The sequence below is a fragment of the Microcaecilia unicolor genome, chromosome 1 (genome assembly GCF_901765095.1).
Source record: "Microcaecilia unicolor chromosome 1, aMicUni1.1, whole genome shotgun sequence".
Taxonomy (NCBI): Eukaryota; Metazoa; Chordata; class Amphibia; order Gymnophiona; family Siphonopidae; genus Microcaecilia; species Microcaecilia unicolor.
In genome coordinates this window covers 545,466,268-545,486,962 of record NC_044031.1, presented here as the reverse complement: position 1 = coordinate 545,486,962, position 20,695 = coordinate 545,466,268, and the positions used below count along the sequence as shown (strand labels likewise).

At 41.0% G+C, this 20,695-nt stretch overlaps 1 protein-coding gene across 4 annotated transcripts in view; it reads right to left on the bottom strand.

The window, feature by feature from the left end:
- The window catches only part of CPQ (carboxypeptidase Q), a 418,318-nt gene that overhangs the window by 257,896 nt on the left and 139,727 nt on the right, over nt 1-20,695 (bottom strand). For all 4 annotated transcript variants that reach the window (XM_030217024.1, XM_030217015.1, XM_030217038.1 and 1 more), the window contains 2 exons: nt 18,249-18,456; nt 1,861-2,068 (listed from right to left, as the gene is read on the bottom strand). In XM_030217024.1, coding sequence (XP_030072884.1) covers nt 1,861-2,068; nt 18,249-18,456 — 416 coding nt within the window. The remainder of the gene's footprint in view (nt 1-1,860; nt 2,069-18,248; nt 18,457-20,695) is intronic.

The following is a 20,695-nucleotide window of genomic DNA, read 5'->3' as shown; positions in this document are numbered from 1 at the left end:
AGACATGCATAAGTGCATACACCTAGTTATAGATTGCCTTTTATAAGGATCATATCTAGGTGGTCTGGGGGTAGAGCCAAGGCAGAGGCAGATGTAATCCAGGTACTGCTCAGATATCAGCAAGTTAGTACAGCAAAATAGCAACTCTCCAGATAAGTGCCACAAAATATTTGATTATAATACAAAACACACATACATAGCTATCCTAAACTTGCCCAGATAGTTATCTGGGTAGAAATGCATAATATTAAAAGGATCTGGATAACTTCCATTGGCCACTTTATACCCAGATATTCAGCACCATTATTTGGGCACTGGCCAGTTCTTAATATCCATAGACTGCAGTGTTTGTATGGCAGGGGTTTAATGCTTATTCCGTATATTCATGGCATATGTTGACTTTATTTTGATTTTCAAATATCTAGACTTTATTTAAATATGCAGCACATCAAAGAAAGCAAAACTCTGAAATATGAGCTTGAAACTCTTCAAATCTTGTACTGACAGGTAGATTGGTACTAGGCTGCTCTTCATATTTGGTTGATATGTGCATATTTGAAGGTGGCATTTCTTTACAAAACTTGGAGGGAAACTCTTGTTTGTGTGATTTGGTGTTCATAATTGTTTTTATGTAACATAATATTTTTATGAGTTCTATGTTGTTTTTAACTTTATGTTTGTACCAGGGGTGGACTGATAGTGATCTAGGCTCCCAGGCACTAAAGGTCATGGCCCCTAACTGCCTATCAAAAGTGATTGAACTAGATGGACCCTAGGGGAGAGTGGGGCCCCTACTGCTGTGGACCAAAGGTCAGTCTGCCCCTGGTTTGTACATGTACTTGGTTTTATAATTATATGTGTTCTATATATACACAGATGGTTTTTGTTGTTGTTGTTGTTGTAGAGACAGGGGAAGCACTTAATAAATTTGGATAGCTGTAGAGCTAATCTCCATTTCCCTAGCTGTAAAGGTCTAAAATACAAACTAATGCATGCGTCAAACTTTCTTACCTTAGTACACAATTATGGAACGCACTGCCGCGCAACTTAAAAGCTACTTATGAACTAGCTAACTTTCGCAAATCCCTGAAGACCCACCTCTTCAACAAGGCATACCAATAAGGTCAGCAACTAGAAATGTAATATATCGCCAAATCACCTATTATCAGCACTGTCTTGCTCACATCTGTTTGTTTACATTTCGACTACGCTATTCTCTACGGCATCCCCACCTTACCTACTAACAGCACTGTTTTCTACTTTTATCTACTTGTCTAAATTTTGATCATGCTATTCTTTATGTTACACTAATTGCTATCTCCCAACCTATTATCTACCAATAACAATACATTGTAAGCCACATTGAGCCTGCAAAAAGGTGGGAAAATGTGGGATACAAATGTAATACATAAATAAAAATAATAATAATAATAAAGAGGGCAGCTAGCAGCAATTAAGTTAATTAGAGAAATTATTAATTAAGCTTAGACAAAAGAATAAGGGCATCTGGAAATGATTACCTTGGAAAGAAGGCTGCTAAGAGGGGATAGGATTACTATTTATAAAGGCGTAAAGATTTCAAATTCAGAGCAATCAGACAATACAGTACAGGCTGCTTTGAAACACCTGCAGAAGGCATCAGCATTGCAGATTATGTCAGAGGTTATTGCAACATCCTGATGAGGTACAATAAGCATCGATGGTACAAATCAGAGGTTTTCAATGCAACACAGAGTAACTGGAAATTAAAGCCTCTTCTCTCAACAAGATTCAGGTTGGCCTGTACATTATATAAACAAACTATTCAAATTGCTTGTTACTGATAATTCTCTAAACCACAACAGCAAAACGACAACATACCTGCTCTGGATATTTGCTGCCAACAATTTCTGCCACGGTGTTAAATGAATCTGCATCTGGATAGGTCTTGGCCCCCATCTTAAGAGTAATAACAATTTTGGTACCCCGGGAAGCCATTCGAGCCATCATTTCTGCATCCTCAATTGCAATACAGGCTGTAGGAATCTTGGGTACATCAGGCTGGTAACGTTGCCAGCCTGTATGAGGGCTGAAAAAAAAGACAAGATAGATGAAAGACACAGAGCATGAAATGAAGTCTCAAGCACCAGAGATCAAATATTAAGCATTACTTATAATAAAATCTTTAGTTATTACGGTTAATATTTCCAAAGTATACTAGAGTGTACAGCAATGGGGTATTACAAGTTTAAGAAAAAAAACAAAAAGCAATAATCTCTCTAGACCTCATCTGGAGTATAGTGTCCGATTCTGCATCTCCAAAATAATTAGAGATAGTGCAGAAAAGGGCTACAAAAATGGTATAGAATCTGTACCACAACAACCTAATAATATTCATCCATTTTTTAAATAGGCTTATACTGTCTTTCTCAAATAAGTTACAAGCTGTTTTACAAATGCACCACAGATAAAGACAGTTTGAACAATCACAAATCATAAATTAAAATAATAATGAATAATCAAAATAATTTCAATAACCTAAAGGAACCTGCACAAATAGCTAGGCTTTAGAGTTTTTGAAAGAGTACATTCTCAACCATCTTTAAATCAATAAGGAAGAGGGGTTTATGGTCTAGATATTCTGGGAAAAGAGGTTAAGATATAAGGTTCATAAGAAGTAAATGTAGAAGTACCACAAGATGAAGGGCAGTGGATACATTGCACATCCCCTCCTGTAAAGATGGTAGAGATGAGAACATTTTTAGAATTAAAGATAGCATGGAATAAGCACTGAAGAATCTTAGTTGTGAGTATGTGGCGGATAAAGCCTGAGACTGGGAATTGTATTGGGAATGGGAAGACTAATGTGGTCCTTCCAGTCCTAGTCTGTCAGCGTTTTCTGTTTCTGTTACTTTGTGAAAGCAGTATAGATTAACCATATTTGCACCATCTCACTTTAATGGTATCACACTGGTGGGTACTTACAGACCCCTTGAATAATTCTGCACACAATTTCTATCTTCAAATGTGAATTATGTTTGTGGTGATTTGTACAAATGTGTATGCTGCTGCTATCATTTGGTGGAGCTTTGTTTCCTTTTGGTTTTCTCCTGCTTACCTGACCTGCTACAGTGATGGAAAATAGGAAAACTCAGCAGTTCCAGTGATTCAAGTGCCTCAACCAACAGTCCAGAGGCCGATGGACCGTTATTGGCTTCCCAGCATGCCTGCCGCAGGTGCCAAGAGAGGAGACGTAGAGCACTCATCTGTGGAGCCTGGAATTTCACTAAACTTCAATGGCTGCTCAAACCTACCCCAACCTGATCACTCCCTCGACAATGACCCCAGAAAAGCTCAGCAGTTGGATGAGATGGAGGAAATAGAATGCCATGTGCAGGCTGGTCAGAAAATGCATGAGGTATTTAAAATGCATGAGATAAAAATTATAGTGATAACAGTTATAGCAATACAAACATCAACTTGGGAAATTGAGGCCTCCCTGATCCTTCGTACTCTTTAATCTCTTGAGAGCTATGCGAGGAAGCTTATTAGACCATAGGAATTTAGTTAATAATTTGTCAATATACATACCAGGTTTTAGCAACACTGGAAGCATGCTAAGATTGTAATTAATCTTAGGTGTTAACATCATTTTTATAGTGTCAAGTCTTCCTCACCAAGTTAGCCATAAAGGTGACCATTTTGATGTCAACTCATTCATATATTTTAATATTTGTTCAGAGTTTAATTTTATAGTATCCTCAATGGTGAGCCCAAATTTAACACCAAGATACATCAGAATTTTCACGTGCACGAGTAAGTTGTTTCTCTAGTTTATATATCACTGTATCATATTGTTTATATTGTATTTCTGTATTATATACTTGAAACTTTAATACCATTTTCAGGAAAAAAAAGATATTCTCCAACTGTCTTATTCCATCTAAAAGCACAGATAGGATGTTTTTCAAAATAATCATGTACTTGCAATATTCTCTAGTGATTGTGTAATAATTCAGAGACTTTAGAGCTTAATACTGAAAAAGGAAGTACTGCTACTAGTCTATCTTTCTCTATTGATTATTGATAGCAGAGAATGCGTTCTCTTTGAGCATATTTAAGCCCTCAAAAAAAGCTTTTCAGATCACCCACTCTGGATAACCTTGATAGCTGAACAAATATGTATTACACACAGGAATTGACTAATGGGTAAACTCGCTTAAAGATGGTATGGGTGGAAGCTGTTGAAATGTAAACAACTATTGCAAGATGTTGGTTTTTAGCAGTTAGAATCCTCTCTTCTCTCTTAATTCACTCAGAAAATAAATAAATTCCCTGCTGGTAGGAAGACATAACACCCAGCCCCTGCTGGAGAAAGAATTTATTCAAACTACTGGAGGACATCATACAGCATGGTAAATGCTCTGTTTGTAATATAACTCTAGAGCTTACTTCTTGGCTTATTAATCTCTCTGACCAACAATGCTATTGGCTGAATCAAGACACCAACTGCACTAATGAGTTTGTGGTTCATGCTATCTTATGTCAATCTCATAAAGTATACGTTGGACAGACTTTATACCCATTTTAAAAGATGAATGATTGAATATTAGAGTTGCCTGAAGTTGAGAAAATTAGAAGCCTTTGGTACAACATTACATTCAGCATAATAATTCTGAGCAAGCACTGCATTGTCAATGTGACAGAAGCATATGTTTTTGCAAAGTAAACAACAATGGATTTACTGTCTGGGTACAGAGGAAATATAAACACGTTTTTGAAGGAACTGATATGAACAGGGTAACTTACATCATCAAAGCTTTTTGTTGGCATTTTTATAAGACCACGCAGCCATAATGACTACTATGTAGGCACCTGAGAACAGGCAGAGTGCCATTTGCTGAGGTAGTAAGTACGTTATTTAAAGCTTGTACATTGTACTGCGTTCAATAAATAAATATTGTTTTTCTGTTGCAGAATTTCAAGTTGTTCAAATGCTCCTGACTCCCTGAAGCAGCAATAAACAAAACGCGGGCCACCATCAGCGGGCCCTTTGCAATAAGATTTCCAAAAAGGGGGTGTATCCATGGAGAGAGTCATAGGCAGATCAAAGGCATTCCTGCAATTTATGTTAAGCAGGATTTAAAAAAGGTTTGGGTGGCTTCCTAAAGGAAAAGTCCATAGACCCTTATTAAAATGGACTTGAGGAAAATCCACTGTTTATTTCTAGGATAAGCAGCATAAAATGTATTGTAGTTTTTTGGGATCTTGCCAGGTACTTGTGACCTGGATTGGACACTGTTGGAAACAGAATGCTGGGCTTGATGGACCTTCGGTCTGTCCCAGCATTAAAAAAAAAAAAAAAAGAGTAGGGAGAGATAAGAGTGGAGAGGTACTGAGGAGCTGCAGAGTGAATGCACTTGTAAGTCAATAAGAGGAGTTTGAACTGTATGCAAAAACGGATAGGGAGCCAATGAAGTGACTTGAGGAGAGGGCTAATATGAGCATAGCAACACTGGTGGAATATAGAGACATGATATCGAAAATGTCCCTCCATGCCTAAGAACCATACAATGTAAGATATCCCTGAAGCGTATCCACCCTCATAGTCAATAGACATTCACCACTGATATTCTTTCTATTAAATACAACAAAACACATCTTTTAGAGCACATCTTTTAGAGTGAATTAATTCATAACATAATATAAAACAACAAAGATATACTGCTACTACCTAAATAGGCTCAGGATGGTTCACAAAAGTTATAACATCATATAAGATTACATAAAAATCATATTATAAAAATTAAAAGTACATCAAATTTTTAAAATAATTCTTTCTAAAACGCCAGAGTTTAAGACGTTTCCTCAGTAGAAGACAGTTTATTTCAGAGGGTTATTCTAAAGGCAGATCAAAGGATACCACATCAGCAGTATAACAAACCAAGAAATGAAAATCTATGGATTTTCTAGTATTTTTCACTTTCAATATAATGAAAATGACTTTAGTACCTCAATATTATTTTCACAGGGAAAACTCAAGTCCTATGTTTCACTCCGACTCCCCCCTTCAAGTCTCAGCTGATATTTTTACAGAAGTCATCATGCCTCTGGATGGATGGGGAAAAGCATTTTTTGTAGATAAGTTGAAAAGCACTAAAAATGGTTGTGACTTTAACTTACCAGTCACTGAACCACCTTCCAGAGGCTGGGGGGGGGGGGGGGGGATGTATATCTATTGTGTTTATTAATTTCTCATTAAATCTATTTCTATGCTTTGCTCAAATCTTGGAGGTGAAGATAATGAGGCTCATTTTATTCAATAAAGGGAACCGTTATAGTGCAATAATTGATCCAGCATCATATGACACATAAGTAGTGTTTCTTTTGTGAGCATTTCCATATAAATTGACTTCCTATTATATCTACTTAGTATGCAGCACTGTGCTCTGAAAGACATGACAAATTGCATAAAGGGGCCCTTATACTAAAAGGCTGCCACGTGGCAACCCAAAACTACTGCCAGCCCATTGTGGCTGCCAGCAGTAGTTCTGCCTCTTGCACATGCTACTTCCAGCTCTGCTGGATTTTAGAATATATATATCGCACCAGTTATCGCCAGGGTAGCACGGGAGCCCTTATGCCACCTCCATTTTTACCACAGGTTCTTTTCCTGTCCCATTAAAAAAAAAGAAGACATTTTTTGTAGATGTGGTGAAAACTGGCTCGGTGCACGCCCAATACATACGTCTATACTACCGCAGGCCACTTTTTACCACAGCTTAGTAAAAGGACCCCAAAGACACATAGGCGTCTGGGAGGTCCTTTTACTAAAGTGCACTATGTTTTTCACTTACCACAAATTAACAGCAAAAATTACTTTGCAGTAAGTGCAAACAAAGCATTTGCAGCAAAAGCAGGGGGGCATGTCCAGCATCTGCCTTGCATTTACCGTTTGGGGTAGACACTGCATACGGATTGGCACGACACTGCATTACATGAAGTGCGAGATAGAATAGAAGCACCCCGCCATCTGCCACTGCATGTAACACAGTATAGGCTCAAAAAAATAAATTAAAAAGCACCATTGCCAAGTAAGCGGTCCTCCCCCCTACCCCTGCTTTGTCCTGCCTTCCGCACATCTGATCCCCCTTCTGACTTTTACCCCTCCTTCCAATGTCCCCCGCCAACATCACTTCTTCCAATCTCCTCCCGCAACATAATTCCTTTTTCCTATCCAGGGGGGGGGGGGAGGGAAATTGGATGTGGAAAAGGAACTCCGCTTCATCTGCTCTGACAGCTAGTGCATGATACCAGGTTGCCAATAGCACATCTGCATTTATCACTTCCTCTTAAGGTGGTGATAAGTTCAGACATGAGAGCCAGCATGAGGTCCTGACCTGTGCACTAGCCGTCACAGCTGGCCATTCTTCCACCAGCCCATATTTCAAGTTTCACTTTCATCTTTATTTTTCATGCCCAGCTTTCGCCCACTCTACTATTAGGCAGATACAGTAACACAGGAAGCATTTATTTTAGGTCATTTTGAAGCAGTTGTTTTTCAAGATATAATCAACTGTAGTATTAATAAGAAAAAAATTATTTATTTGTAATCTGCATTATCTTGCAATTCTGAGCGAAGTACATATTAAAATTACAAAAAACAAACAGATGATCAAACAGTCATAATACACCAACACAACAAAATCATTAAATATCCTGATTCAACCAAATACAGAATAGCATATCAATTTCATCACTTCTGCATCCCATAAGCCTGATGAAAAAAATAAGTTTTTAGTTCCTTCTTAAATTGAGTAACACTTCGTACTGCGCAGAGTTCAAGAGGCAGAGTGTTCCACAATTTAGGACCAACAACAGAAAAAATAGATGACCTATACTCATCTTACAACGTTATGCGGTAGGAGGGCACATCAAGCATCATCTTCTGAGAAGATCTCGGCACATGTGCTGGTTGGCAGAATCTTAGTGAGGCACAGAGTGGGAGAAACATATCTTTAAAAACCAATAATAGAATCTTAAACCTAATTCTATAATAGGGAACCAAAGAAGAGAAATTAAATTGAGGGCAATACAACTAAAATGAGAAATTCAAGTGATACTCTAGCAATTGAGTATAGTGCAATTTGAAGCGCATTACTAGCATTCTTCTTGACTTCAACAAGAAGACCATTGCAATAATCCAAAATGGGACAAGCAATTGATTGAACAACTTTACAAAAATTATCTGAGGCGAAGTGGAGGGGCATAATCAAAAGGGGCGCCCAAGTTTTCCTGAGGATGTCCTCGCAGGACAACCTGGCGAAGGGGCGGGGAAACCCGTATTATCGAAACAAGACGGGCGTCCATCTTTTGTTTTGATAATACAGTTGGGGATGCCCAAATCTTGACATTTAGGTCAACCCTAGAGATGGTCATCCTTAGACTTGGTCGTTTCTAATTTTCGGTGATAATGGAAACTAAGGACGCCCATCTCAGAAATGACCAAATGCAAGCCCTTTGGTTGTGGGAGGAGCCAGCATTCGTAGTGCACTGGTCTCCCTGACATGCCAGGACACCAACCGGGCACCCTAGGGGGCACTGCAGTGGACTTCAGAAATTGCTCCCAGGTACATAGCTCCCTTACCTTGTGTGCTGAGACCCCCAAAACCCACCACTGTACACCACTATCACAGCCCTTACAGGTGAAGGGGGGCACCTAGATGTGGGTACAGTGGGTTTGTGGTGGGTTTTGGAGGGTTCACATTTACTACCACAAGTGTAACAGGTGGGGAGGGGGGCCTGGGTCCGCCTGCCTGAAGTGCACTGCACCCACTAAAACAGTTCCAGGGACCTGCATACTGCTGTCATGGAGCTGGGTATGATATTTGAGGCTGGCAAAAATTATTAAAAAAAAATTTTTTTGAGGGTGGGAGGGGGTTAGTGACCACTAGGGGAGTAAGAGGAGGTCATCCTCGATTTTCTCCGGTGGTCATCTGGTCAGCTCAGGCACCTTTTCGTGGCTTGGTCGTAAGAAAAAAAGGACCAAGTAAAGTCGTCCAAGTGCTCATCAGGAATGCCCTTTTTTTCCCCATTATGGGTCGAGGACGCCTATGTGTTAGGCACGCCCAAGACCCGCCTTCGCTACGCTTCTGACAAACTCCATGAACTTTGGTCCTCCCCACGACGGAAAGCAGTTGGGGATGCCCAAATTCGGCTTTCGATTATGCCGATTTGGGCGACCCTGGGAGGACGATGCCCATCTCCCAATTTGTGCCGAAAGATCGGCGTCCTTCTCTTTCGCAAATAAGCCTGATAAGGTTTAACATGCCTCACTAGTCTCAATTTATTAAAAATAAACTTTACTGTTTACATTAAAAGCTTATTGTCTCATAGAAAGAGTTGAATCTAACTGTCCTATACAGTGCTCCTTAGCTTGTTCTTACTTCATCATGAGGGAGCTTCTCAAACTTGCTATGCTGAAAGGACAGCCAATTTAGTTTTCAGGATATGCATGACATAAATTTGCATAGATTGGAGACCCAGTATGTGCTAATTGATCTGCCTATCCACTGTGGTTATCCTAAAAAAAATCCATAGGCTTACAAGGACAGTTTTGGGAAGCCCTACTTCAGGTCTACAGATGTTCAAATAGCTATTTATATTAACAGCCTGCATTATTGAACTGGAACAGTTTCTTTCGCACTGTAGCTCTTTCCGACACAGACTTCTGTAAATCATTCTAGCCCCAAATATATATAGTTCTTTTTTTATTGTATATTTTTTTCTATTAGATTTTTCTATGAAAAAATATTATAGTATAAAGTACACTTAGATCCTGTTTGGGTGAAAAGTCTAATATGATACCAATGATTTTCCACTGTGCTGAACGCTGTAATTGGTGAATGTGAACTCACAATTAAGCCTACATTTATATGCTTAATTGAGCACAATATTATAGAAGAAAACAAAACTAAATCTGAATAGAGCTACATTGGTTTGCTGGGTATAAATCAGAGCAGTCTGTCTTTACTTTCAATTAACTGTATTCATCAACAATAAATTTAAAGCAATCCTCTCAGGTTAAAGAAAAGGAAGCAAACCAACACTGCATTCATTAAATCTCTCTAACATTTGGGTATTACAGTTAAAATGGCCAGACTCCAGTTGAGAATTTACCATAGATAATCTTAAATCCAAACTGATTAAGTATTTAATAAAAAGAAGATAAAAGCTTACCACTGAGAATGGATGCAAGCAGTATGCTACGACTAAATGTCTTTAAAGTGCTTTGTTAAACATTAATATTACATACTCCTCCTATTTAAATATCACGATGCTGTAGTAGACTTAAGTACATATTTGATTCAAGAAATGTTCATGTTTTTAATGAGGTTTATTAAAAATTGAAGTAAAATGATATTTCCAGATGTGCTGAAAAATGTCTGCAAGTAATTTAATTTGGTTCATTTGGCTCATTGGCTGCTATACAATTAGAGAAATAAGGTAATTAGCTTATTCTCTCAGTATTAAAAAACAACTGACTGTACACAGTCAATATAGCAACAGAAATATCAAAATAAAAACCGTTCAGAGAGCAGTTCTATTCAAACCACTTTTTCCAAAATCATAACATCCATGCTACAGCTTGGAACTTAAAAATAATAAAATCTCCAGAAAGATAAAGGACATTTAAGGGCTCTTTTACCTAGCTGCATTAGATGTTAATATGACAGCACACTCTATCAGTTAATGCACACTAATTTCTACATCAAAGGGGCAATTCTATAAAGAAGGCACCAAGAATATGCATATATGACCTGAATACCAGCACATACACATGCAAATGCCAATATTACAACTCTGCTATTCTATAAAATGGTGGTTAAATATGATTGCACATTTATTTATTTATTAGGATTTATTTAACGCCTTTTTGAAGGAATTCACTGAAGGTGGTGTACAGCACGAATAACGCAGACACACGTAATAGACAATTACAGAAGTACAAATATTCAAATAACAATACAAACTTACAATGTCAGCACAGAAAGTGTAGGGTATTATCAAAGATGGAACATATAGATAAGAAGAGTTAGAAAGAGTGAGGTCTGGGCTGCGTATACAGTTACACAAGTAAATATATATATTATATTGCATATTTTTCTTAACAATCTAGGCATGAGAATGCACATCAGCTCTATGACTGGTGCAAGTGGTCACACCTAAATTAAATGTGCTTATTTTACCTGTTACACTAGTATTCTATAGAGGAAAGTAGGCACCTGTTTTCCTTTCAAGAACAGGCTCCAGATACCCTCTAGGTGCTTAAATACAGGCACCGCTTTACAGAATTGCCCTGCTAATGCCTAAAGAGGAAGAGGGAAATTAATCTTACAGTTAACATAAAAATCCAAATAGAATATGGATAATTTATCATACGAAAGCAGTTAAATAAGGAAGATAACACAGTAGAATTAACACCACCAGCATCACGTGATCTGCCATTCAGTTAACATATGGTAAAGAACTTTTCTCTGCACTGACTGAATGGCAAGATGCTGGGATGTCTCCAACAGTTAACATAGAGGCTTTGCAATTACCATCCATTGATTTTGGCTGTTAATCCACAGAAATTGTATAATCATACCAGGTTTCTAGATTTATTAGTAATTTCCTATCCCACACATTGGTAAGCCTTCTGGGCAGCATACAATCTATAGACAAAACTATTCATTAGGCCAGCAATATGCCCTGCTGAGTGTGCCAACAGATGGCTCTCTGCCTATAAGGAATGAGCTTTGCATCCCATGCCAGATACAGGGCCCCTCGTATTAGGCTAAAGTCAACCTGATAGCTCTGATCTCCAATATATTGAGAGTACTGAGACTCCATCTGGGTCCTGCATGACTTGTCCTAGGCAGTGTGTCTCTCCACCCCCACCTCTCAAAGCTCTTGGGGTTGAAACTACAGTCATTATTACCAGAGAGATTCTAGATCCATTCACTTTTCTGGTTTGATCTTTTTGAGCCACCTGATTTAAGATTCTTCTTGGCCCTCCCCTTAATGAGAACCTTTTGCCATTATCTAAATCCTTCCGTTTCTACCTGGCCAATATTGAGATCTGTAGGCTTTCAGTAACCTAAAACTTGAGAGGTGTCTGATTTGTTCCTGTGGTAAAAACACTTTACCCATGTCTGACAGGGCTATAGTTTGATCTTGGCATTATGTACCATCCATCCTAAAGTTTCCAGCAACTGGATCCTGGTGAAGTTTCTTTGAGACCAAAAGGCAGTGTTTGCAATTGAAAGTGTTGTACTAGTTTAGGGAATTTGAAATTTGTCTGGAAACTTGTCTTTGTTAAGAATATGTAAGTATATCTCCAAAAGATTCACAGATATGAGCTATTCTTTGCCCTTACTGATGTGATAGCCAATCTCATTGTTTTCATGTGAAAATGATTTACCCACAGGGAAACCTTGGCTTTTCTGAGGTCCAAAAACCAGCTGAAAGGTGTCTTGTCTTATCTTTGACTTTTATAGCCATCTTTATTCCCAAGAAAGGTTCAGAGCAGGATAACAAAATGTAAGAAGCCAATTGACAAAGAAGCAGAATTGGGAATACACTATACAATATATTAAAATTAGACAATTCATCATTGCTGCATGAAACGCCTACAGAATAAGTATGTCTTCAATTGCTTTTGAAAGACAATATAAAAAGGAATTGTGCATATTGTTTGAGGCAAAGAAGTCCAAATTTTGACAGACTGGAAAAGGAAACAAATTTCTATATACCATCTTAGACCTTTAGACCTTTTATTGTAGGAAAATGCAAAAGGTGATGTTCCATAATACACTGGGTGTGACCCAAAGAAGGCATCCCTAAAGAACTGGTTAAAATCTCTAAAGAACACCCTTCTGAAAAGGAATAGAAATGGGTGTCTCTACCATTAGCAGGCGCTATAAAGTTAGCGCACCTACAATGTGGCTTAGTAAACAGGGCCCTAAATTAAAATTTATAAAAACTAAGGAAATGGAATGCCATATCTGTCAGAAAAGAAAACAATCATGCATCCATAATAGGAGACAAGGAGGTGGGGAGGGAAGGGGAAAAAGAGAAAAGGAGACAAGGGAAAGGAAAGAAGAGATGAGAGGTGCGAGGTCTGAAAGGCCCATCCACAGGATTCGCTCTCAGAACAAATCAGACTTAAAAGCCATCTGAAAATAATAAGTCTTTAATTTCATCTTAAATTTTGTTTTAGCACAGATCCCATTTTATGCAACGAGACTTTAGTTACTAATAACTGGGGTAGACAGTAAAATAACACATTTTAATGGTAGTCCACATTGATAACTTCCCCCATAAATACGAGCTATGGGGGGTCTTTTACATAGGCGTGCTGGCGTTTTTAGCGCGTGTAAAAAATAAGCGCGCAATAAACGCTAAAGACGCCGATGTATTCCTATGGGCATCTTTGGTGTTTAGCGTGCGCCTATTTTTAATATGCGCTAAAAATGCCAGCGCGCCTAAGTAAATGACCCCCTTTGTTTTCACATCTGTTTCTCAGTGTGGAAAAAACAAAAACTCATGAAGGGCCAAGCATACTCTTGGAGAGCTGATCTGTCCTAGCACCCTGTGATGACATTACCCATTTCTGTGTCCCCGATTACTTTTTGTGAGCTGGTGCAAAAAAAAAAAAAAAAAACCAACAATCTGCCTATCAAACATATAAATGGCAAGTGATCGACTCACCTGCAAATGTGCAGTAGAGACTTCCCTCTCTGTCCCGCCTTCGTGTCAAGACGTGATGACGTCAGAGGGCGGAGCAGAGAGGGAAATGGAGTCGGACGCTGCCGCTGGAGCCTGCAAACAAACATCGCGCGCACCAACCTCCCCCCTCCCCCCATCCCTGCCGCCGCTCCGCCCTCCCCCCCCCCCCCCCGTATCGGGCCCCCTGCACTGACCTGACAGCGCCTCTCACATGGAGGTGAGAGGCGCTGTCAGGTCAGTGCAGGGGGCCCGGCACGGAGGGGGGAGGGAGCGGCGGCGAGGAGGGTAGCTGGAAATCTCACCCGTTTTAACAGGCTTAACGGCTAGTATTAACTATAAATCGATGGAGCAATGTAGAAACAAACAAGAAGACCGAGTGAACCAATAGGTCATTATCCACCGTCATCTTTTACAATAAAATAGTCCACAATGTGCAAAAATAAAAACGTAAATCTATGATCTGACTGACCAGCTTCAAGTGACAGAGTCAAGTTCATTCTGCAGGCAATTAATCCACTGGCCCTGACCTGATTATTACCAGCTCCACAGAATCACTTCTGACAGCTTGTTATTCAATGTCATTGCAACCTTTGCCCAGTACAATTACTCAAAAGTAAGCTCTCTTAGAACTGGTTTATTCACATTCAAAGCCAACCATGATGACATATATAAGTAATTGCATCTTCCTGTTTCAAAGACTCAAATCAAAAGATGTTTTTAAAAAGTCTGAGTATGTAGAAAGAGAGAAAAAAAGGTACTAGCATTATCCTTTAAAAATCTGAATGTACATAGTAGATGATAGCAGATAAAGACCTGTATGGTCCATCCAGTCTGCCCAACAAGATAAACTCTTAGCATAAGGTATGATGCAATACTAAATTTGATTTATTTATTTAGATTTTGCTCACACCTTTTTCAGTAGTAGCTCAAGGTGAGCTACATTCAGGTACACTGGATATTTCTCAGTCCCAGGAGGGCTCACAATCTAAGTTTGTACCTGTTGTGCTGTCAGGCAGTGAGGATCCATTCACTGAGAATTAATACAGGTATTACTGAGGGAACTGTAGTTGTTTAACTTTGACAGCTGAAGGCAGGCCGATACAATCCCCAGTTAAGAACGGGGGGTTATTTAGGTGTTCATAAGCAGCAATCATCTGAGCCCTGCCATAGTGAATGGTATTTGGTTAAGAACCAGGAAATGTTAGTAGCAGCTCAGGTCATCTGGTCAGGGCCGCCGAGAGGGGGGACAGGGGGGACAAAAGTCCCCAGGCCCAGGCATCCGGGGGGGGGGGGCCCGGCGCTGCCGCAGTCAGGCCCGCCCGCCCTTCCGTCGCTCCCACAACTAACCTTAAGCCTTCCGTCGCTCCCACAACTAACCACCTTAAGCGCCTTCATCTTCGCAGCAAGCAGCAGCAGCAGGGCAGGCCACTCCGTCCTTCCGTGTCCCGCCCTCGCCTGACGTAACGTCCACGAGGGCAGGGAAGGAAGGAGAGGTCTGCCCCAGTGTTGCCAGGTGGGCGGTTTTACCGCCCAATTGGGCGGTTTTCCGCGACCCGCCGCGGGAAATTTTTGCCCGCGGCGGGTTGCGGTTTTTTGGGCTGTTTTTGGCCTTCAGGGCGGTTTTTTCAGCCGCGGGTGGGCGGGGTTAGTGACGTTTTTGGGTGGGGTTAATGACGTTTTGGGCGGGGTTAGTGACGTGGGAGGCGGGGCCGATGACGTGAGAGGCGGGGCCGATGACGGGGAGGCGGGGCCGGTGACGTGGGAGGCGGGGCCGGTGACGGCGGGGGCGGGGTTGATGATGGCGGGGGCGGGGGGTGATGACGCGGGGGTGGGGGTGTCAGGGGCGGGGTTTGTGTTTGGGCGGGTTTTGGGCTGTTTTTTGGGCTCGATTGGGCTGGAAAAAAATTTTCCACCTGGCAACCCTGGTCTGCCCTGCTGCTGCTGCTTGCTGTGAAGATGAAGGTGCTTCAGGTTAGATCAGGGGGCCCGGCACTGGCAGCGGGTGGAAGGGGGGGGCCCAGCAACCTCAGATGGGGGGGCACGACGCGACCTCAAGTGGGAGGCCTGGGGGCAGCATTGTCCTGGGCCCGGCCCCGGCTCTCGGCGGCCCTGCATCTGGTACCAGAGGTTCTCACAGTTTGTAAAAGAGAAACAGGACCTTTGAAAGACTGTTCAAAGGGAACGGGGAAGATATGTTCTGACAGCTGGAGGGGAGGATGTAATGGGGCAATTTAACAAACTGAAGAGTAGCAAATCTCCTGGACCGGAAGGTATTCATCCCAGAGTACTGACAGAATTGAAAAATGAACTGGCGGAACTATTGTTAGTAATATGTAATTTATCTTTAAAATTGAGCGTGGTACCGGAAGATTGGAGGGTAGCCAATATAACGCCAATATTTTTAAAAAGTTCCAGAGGGGATCTGGGAAATTATAGACTGGTAAGCCTGACGTCGGTGCCGGGAAAATGGTACAGACTATTATAAAGAACAAAATTACAGAGCATATTCAAAAGCATGGATTAATAAGACAAAGCCAACAAGGATTTAGTGAAGGGAAATCTTTCCTCACCAATCTATTATATTTCTTTGAAGGGGTGAACACACATGTGGATAAAGGCGAGCCAGTTGACATTGAGGTTCATTTTCAAAGCACTTAGCCTCCCAAAGTTCCATAGAAACCTATGGAACTTAGCCTCCCAAAGTGCTTTGAAAATATGCCTCATTGTGTATCTGGATTTTCAAAAGGCGTTTCACAAAGTACCTCATGAAAGACTCCAGAAAAAATTAGAGAGTCATGGTATAAGAGGTAGTGTCCTATTGTGGATTAAAAACTGGTTAAAGGATAGAAAACAGAGTGTAGGGTTAAATTGTCAGTATTCTTAATGGAGAATGGTAGATAGTGTGGTTCCCCAGGGGTCTGTGCTAGGACCGCTGCTTTTTAACATATTTATAAATGACCTAGAGATGGGAGTAACTAGTGAGGTAATTAAATTTGCTGATGACACAAAGTTATTAAAGTTATTAAAAGTTGGAATGCTCTGCCAAGATCCATCCAAACAATCAATGACCATCTTCCATTCAGAAAACTGTTGAAGACCCATCTCTTCAAGAAAGCTTACCCTAATGACCCAACTTAACTTTTTAAGCCCACCCACATGATTCCTGCCCCGACGTTTATTATACCTTTCACCATGTCTCACAATCTCCTTAGGCTCATTCCTCAATCTCTTCCTCTCATCCTTCCTACTCCTTACCCCTCCCAATCTCTTCTCCTTTTGCTCATCCTATCTTTGTTTACCTCTCCATGCTCAATTTACATATTCTCAAAACCCCACTACTACTATGTTTACTACAACTTGTAACATTCTCCTTCAAGACTTTGTAATTCTATTTACTATGTAAGCCGCATTGAACCTGCTATGTGTGGGAAAGCACGGGGTACAAATGTAATTAATAATAATAAAAAAAGTTGTTAAATCACGAGAGGATTGTGAAAAATTACAAAAGGACCTTACAAGACTGGGAGACTGGGCATCTAAATGGAAGATGACGTTTAATGTGAGCAAGTGCAAAGTGATGCATGTGGGAAAGAGGAACGTAATGCAAGGTTCCAAATTAGGAATCACCGACCAAGAAAGGGATCTCGGCAATGTTGTTGATGATACGTTGAAAGCCTCTGCTCAGTGTGCTGCGGCGGCTAAGAAAGCAAATAGAATGTTAGGTATTATTAGGAAAGGTATGGAGAACAAAAGTGAGGACGTTATAATGCCTTTGTATCGGTCCATAGTGAGACCACACCTCGAATATTGTGTTCAATTCTGGTCGCTGCATATCAAAAAAAGATATAGTGGATTTAGAAAATACCCCATGAAACTGGGGTGGCAAGTCAATTTTTGCGGTGGCACTTGCCACCACGTAGCAATGCCTTTGGGATAGACATGAGAAAAGTTGGGCAATTCTGTGTGCTTATCTATCCAAAATAATAGAATACTAAGGAAGAAGACAATAAGTTGTCCTAGATACAAAGAGATAATGTTGCAGGCAATCACACAGCAGCCGGGATGTGTACTTAGCAATACAGACAAAATAACTGGGCAGACTGATTAGGCTGTTAGTCATCTGTGGGGTCTTTTTATTAAATGTTTTCTCATGTTTTGTATATGTTAAAAAATGATTACTAAATAGGGTCTTGTGTATGTTAAATGTAAATCAGAGGAGGATGGGAGGATATAATAAAATATATCATAAATATAATGAATACTTTGCTAACCATAGTGGGAGTTTTGTTATAACCTCGAGACAATACTGAACATCACCAGAACCCTATAATTTGTTCTTGTTACTTTACTTCTGTACTTAGCCATTCCTTTGATTACATAATTCATTACTTTGCCAAAACAAATGGTCAAGCCGGTGAAGCTTCTGTTTTTCGATTAACAAAGTAACATCAAAAAAGTAAGCCACAGAGAAGCTAAATTATGTATATTAGCCTTACCTATAAATGGAAAAGGAAGCAATAGATCTGATAAGGGATGCCACCGCTCCAACTTTAGCGGCTTCCACCGCCCCAAGTGATCTGTATTTCACAGTCTCTCCATAACTAACAAAAGGCTGGTTGTAGACAACAATCTTCCCTCTGGCCTCCAGAGCTCTTCTGTGCAATTCTGTGAATGAGGTCACCACTAGAACTTCAGCTGTAATCCCTGCAAAGAGATGTACTGGTTACTTGAAAGAATATTTAGGGAGATGTTTACTAAATGATGCTAAGCTAGTGTGGGTATTAGCCTAAAACAACCAGAACAGTAAAAATCTCTTGCTAACTGCTTAGCAAGGGTACTACTACTAATAATCATTTCTATAGCACTACTAGATGTACACAGCATTGTACACATTATATGCAGGTACTCTCTCTGTCCCTAGGAGGCTCACAATCTATGTTTTGGTACCTGGGACAATGGAGGGTTAAGTGACTTGCCCAAGGTCACAAGGAGCTGCAGTGGGAATTGAACCCTGTTCCCTGGGATCAAAGTCCACTGCCCTAACTACTAGGCTATTCAGGTGGTGATAGGCATAGCTGTCCATAAACAGACAAAAACAAAACAAACACCACTTCTTGAATATTCTTTCATCCGATCCCCCCTACCATTCCTGCCTCTCGAATCAACACCTCTTAGGCAGCAGCTGTCCCCACAATTATGCCTCACTACCAAGATCTAACCCTAACAGGAAACCTTCCAAATCAGACCCCTTCCAAAAAAAATCCCATTAAGCACAAGACACCCCCAATACATTGATCCTCCCCTTAAACCGCCACCCCACTCCAATACTCACCTGGGAGTTTCCCTGGTAGTGGAGTAGAGAAGTCCACTCCCACCCTACTAGCTGACAGGGTTCAAAATGGTGCCTGTGACCCTAGTGGTTGTCTCATAGAAGTCATCCTATATGGCACAATGAAACCTAGCAGTGGTATGGTGAAATTATTATTAGGGATCAGAGGCATCATTTTTAACTACCAGTGTCTAGTTAGATGGCGCCACTCATCCACTGCTCCACTAGACTACCAGAGAAACCAGGAGGAAGCTCTTTTGGGATAGATAGATCTTAGAGGGTGGGATGAAATGATGGGGTGTTTGCTGTCCAGAGGATGCAGGAATGGCTGGGGAAATTAGGGGAGAACATTGGGGAGAAGAGACCATGTCATGTCTTGGCAGGTAGGGGATATAACACCCCCATATTATCTACTGAGGCACAGTGGCACAGCTGTGCCCACCCAGTCTAGTGGTCCCCAAAGCACCTCATTGGCGGTGCCTCACACCTCTCTCACTCTCCCTCATGGCAGCTGCCCATCTTTCTCTAAATTCCCCACCCCAACACATCTACCTTTGAGCTATCCCCAGCAGCGATTCCTGTAATTCACCTGCGCCAGCCTTGCAGGCTTCCCTCTACCCCATCCTGCCCGTGATGACATACTTTTCTGTTTCTTCACTGGAGGGGATGTGGTAAAGGGAAGCTGCAGGGCTGGAGCAGGCTGCCTACTGGAATTGCTGCCAGCGATGGCTTGGAGGTAGACCGAGGAGGGACAGAAAAGCAGATGTTGGAGGGGGGAGGGGGAAGGAAATAGAGGAACGGATGCAGGGGGGGGAAAGAAAAGAACTGATGCTGGCCGGGGGTGGGGAAGAGAGGAACGGATGCTGAACAGAGAAGAAAGAGGAGTGGAGTGGGGGGGGGGGGGGGAGGAGAAGCATGATGATAGCGGGGCAGAGGGAAAGTTTAACAAAAAAACTGTATGTATGGACAGCGGTGGGGGTGGGAAGGCCCACCTGGGTTAATTTGGAGCCCACCCAAAATAGGTCTGGCTACGCTCCTGCTGAGGCACAGAACACAGGCCCATATGATAAGTGTCTGCCGTATATACAGTAATGGCTGGATTCAGTAAATGGTGCTCCTAATTTATCACAAAAAAAAAAAAAAAAAAAAAGACTCAGCGCTGAACAGTATTCCAAAAATGGAGTTCCATGATGTGCGTTCTTTATAGAACAGCGTGTAGTGTATAGTTTATTAAAATTTAATATACCGCTGAAAATAACTGGCAGACCTGAGCGGTGTACATTAAATAATATAAAAGAATGAGCAAAGTAGGAAAGGAACTCCAATAAAAAGGTAGACAACACTTAAACTAATTAAACAAGGGTAAAGAGAGGTGGGGCGGTAATTTGGGGCGAGAAAGAAAGGAGGGAGTAGAGTAGTAGGAGATCAGCGACGACTATGTAAATAGGTTGGTTATCAGGTGATAGTGCTATAAGCTTGGTTGAAGAGCCAGGTTTTGATTGCAACTTTAAAGTTTTTGAATGATGGCTCGGTCCTGATAGAGAGGGGGAGAGAATTCCAGAAGGAAGAGTCAGTGAAGAAGAAGGCATGGTGATGGCTGAATTCAAACTGAGC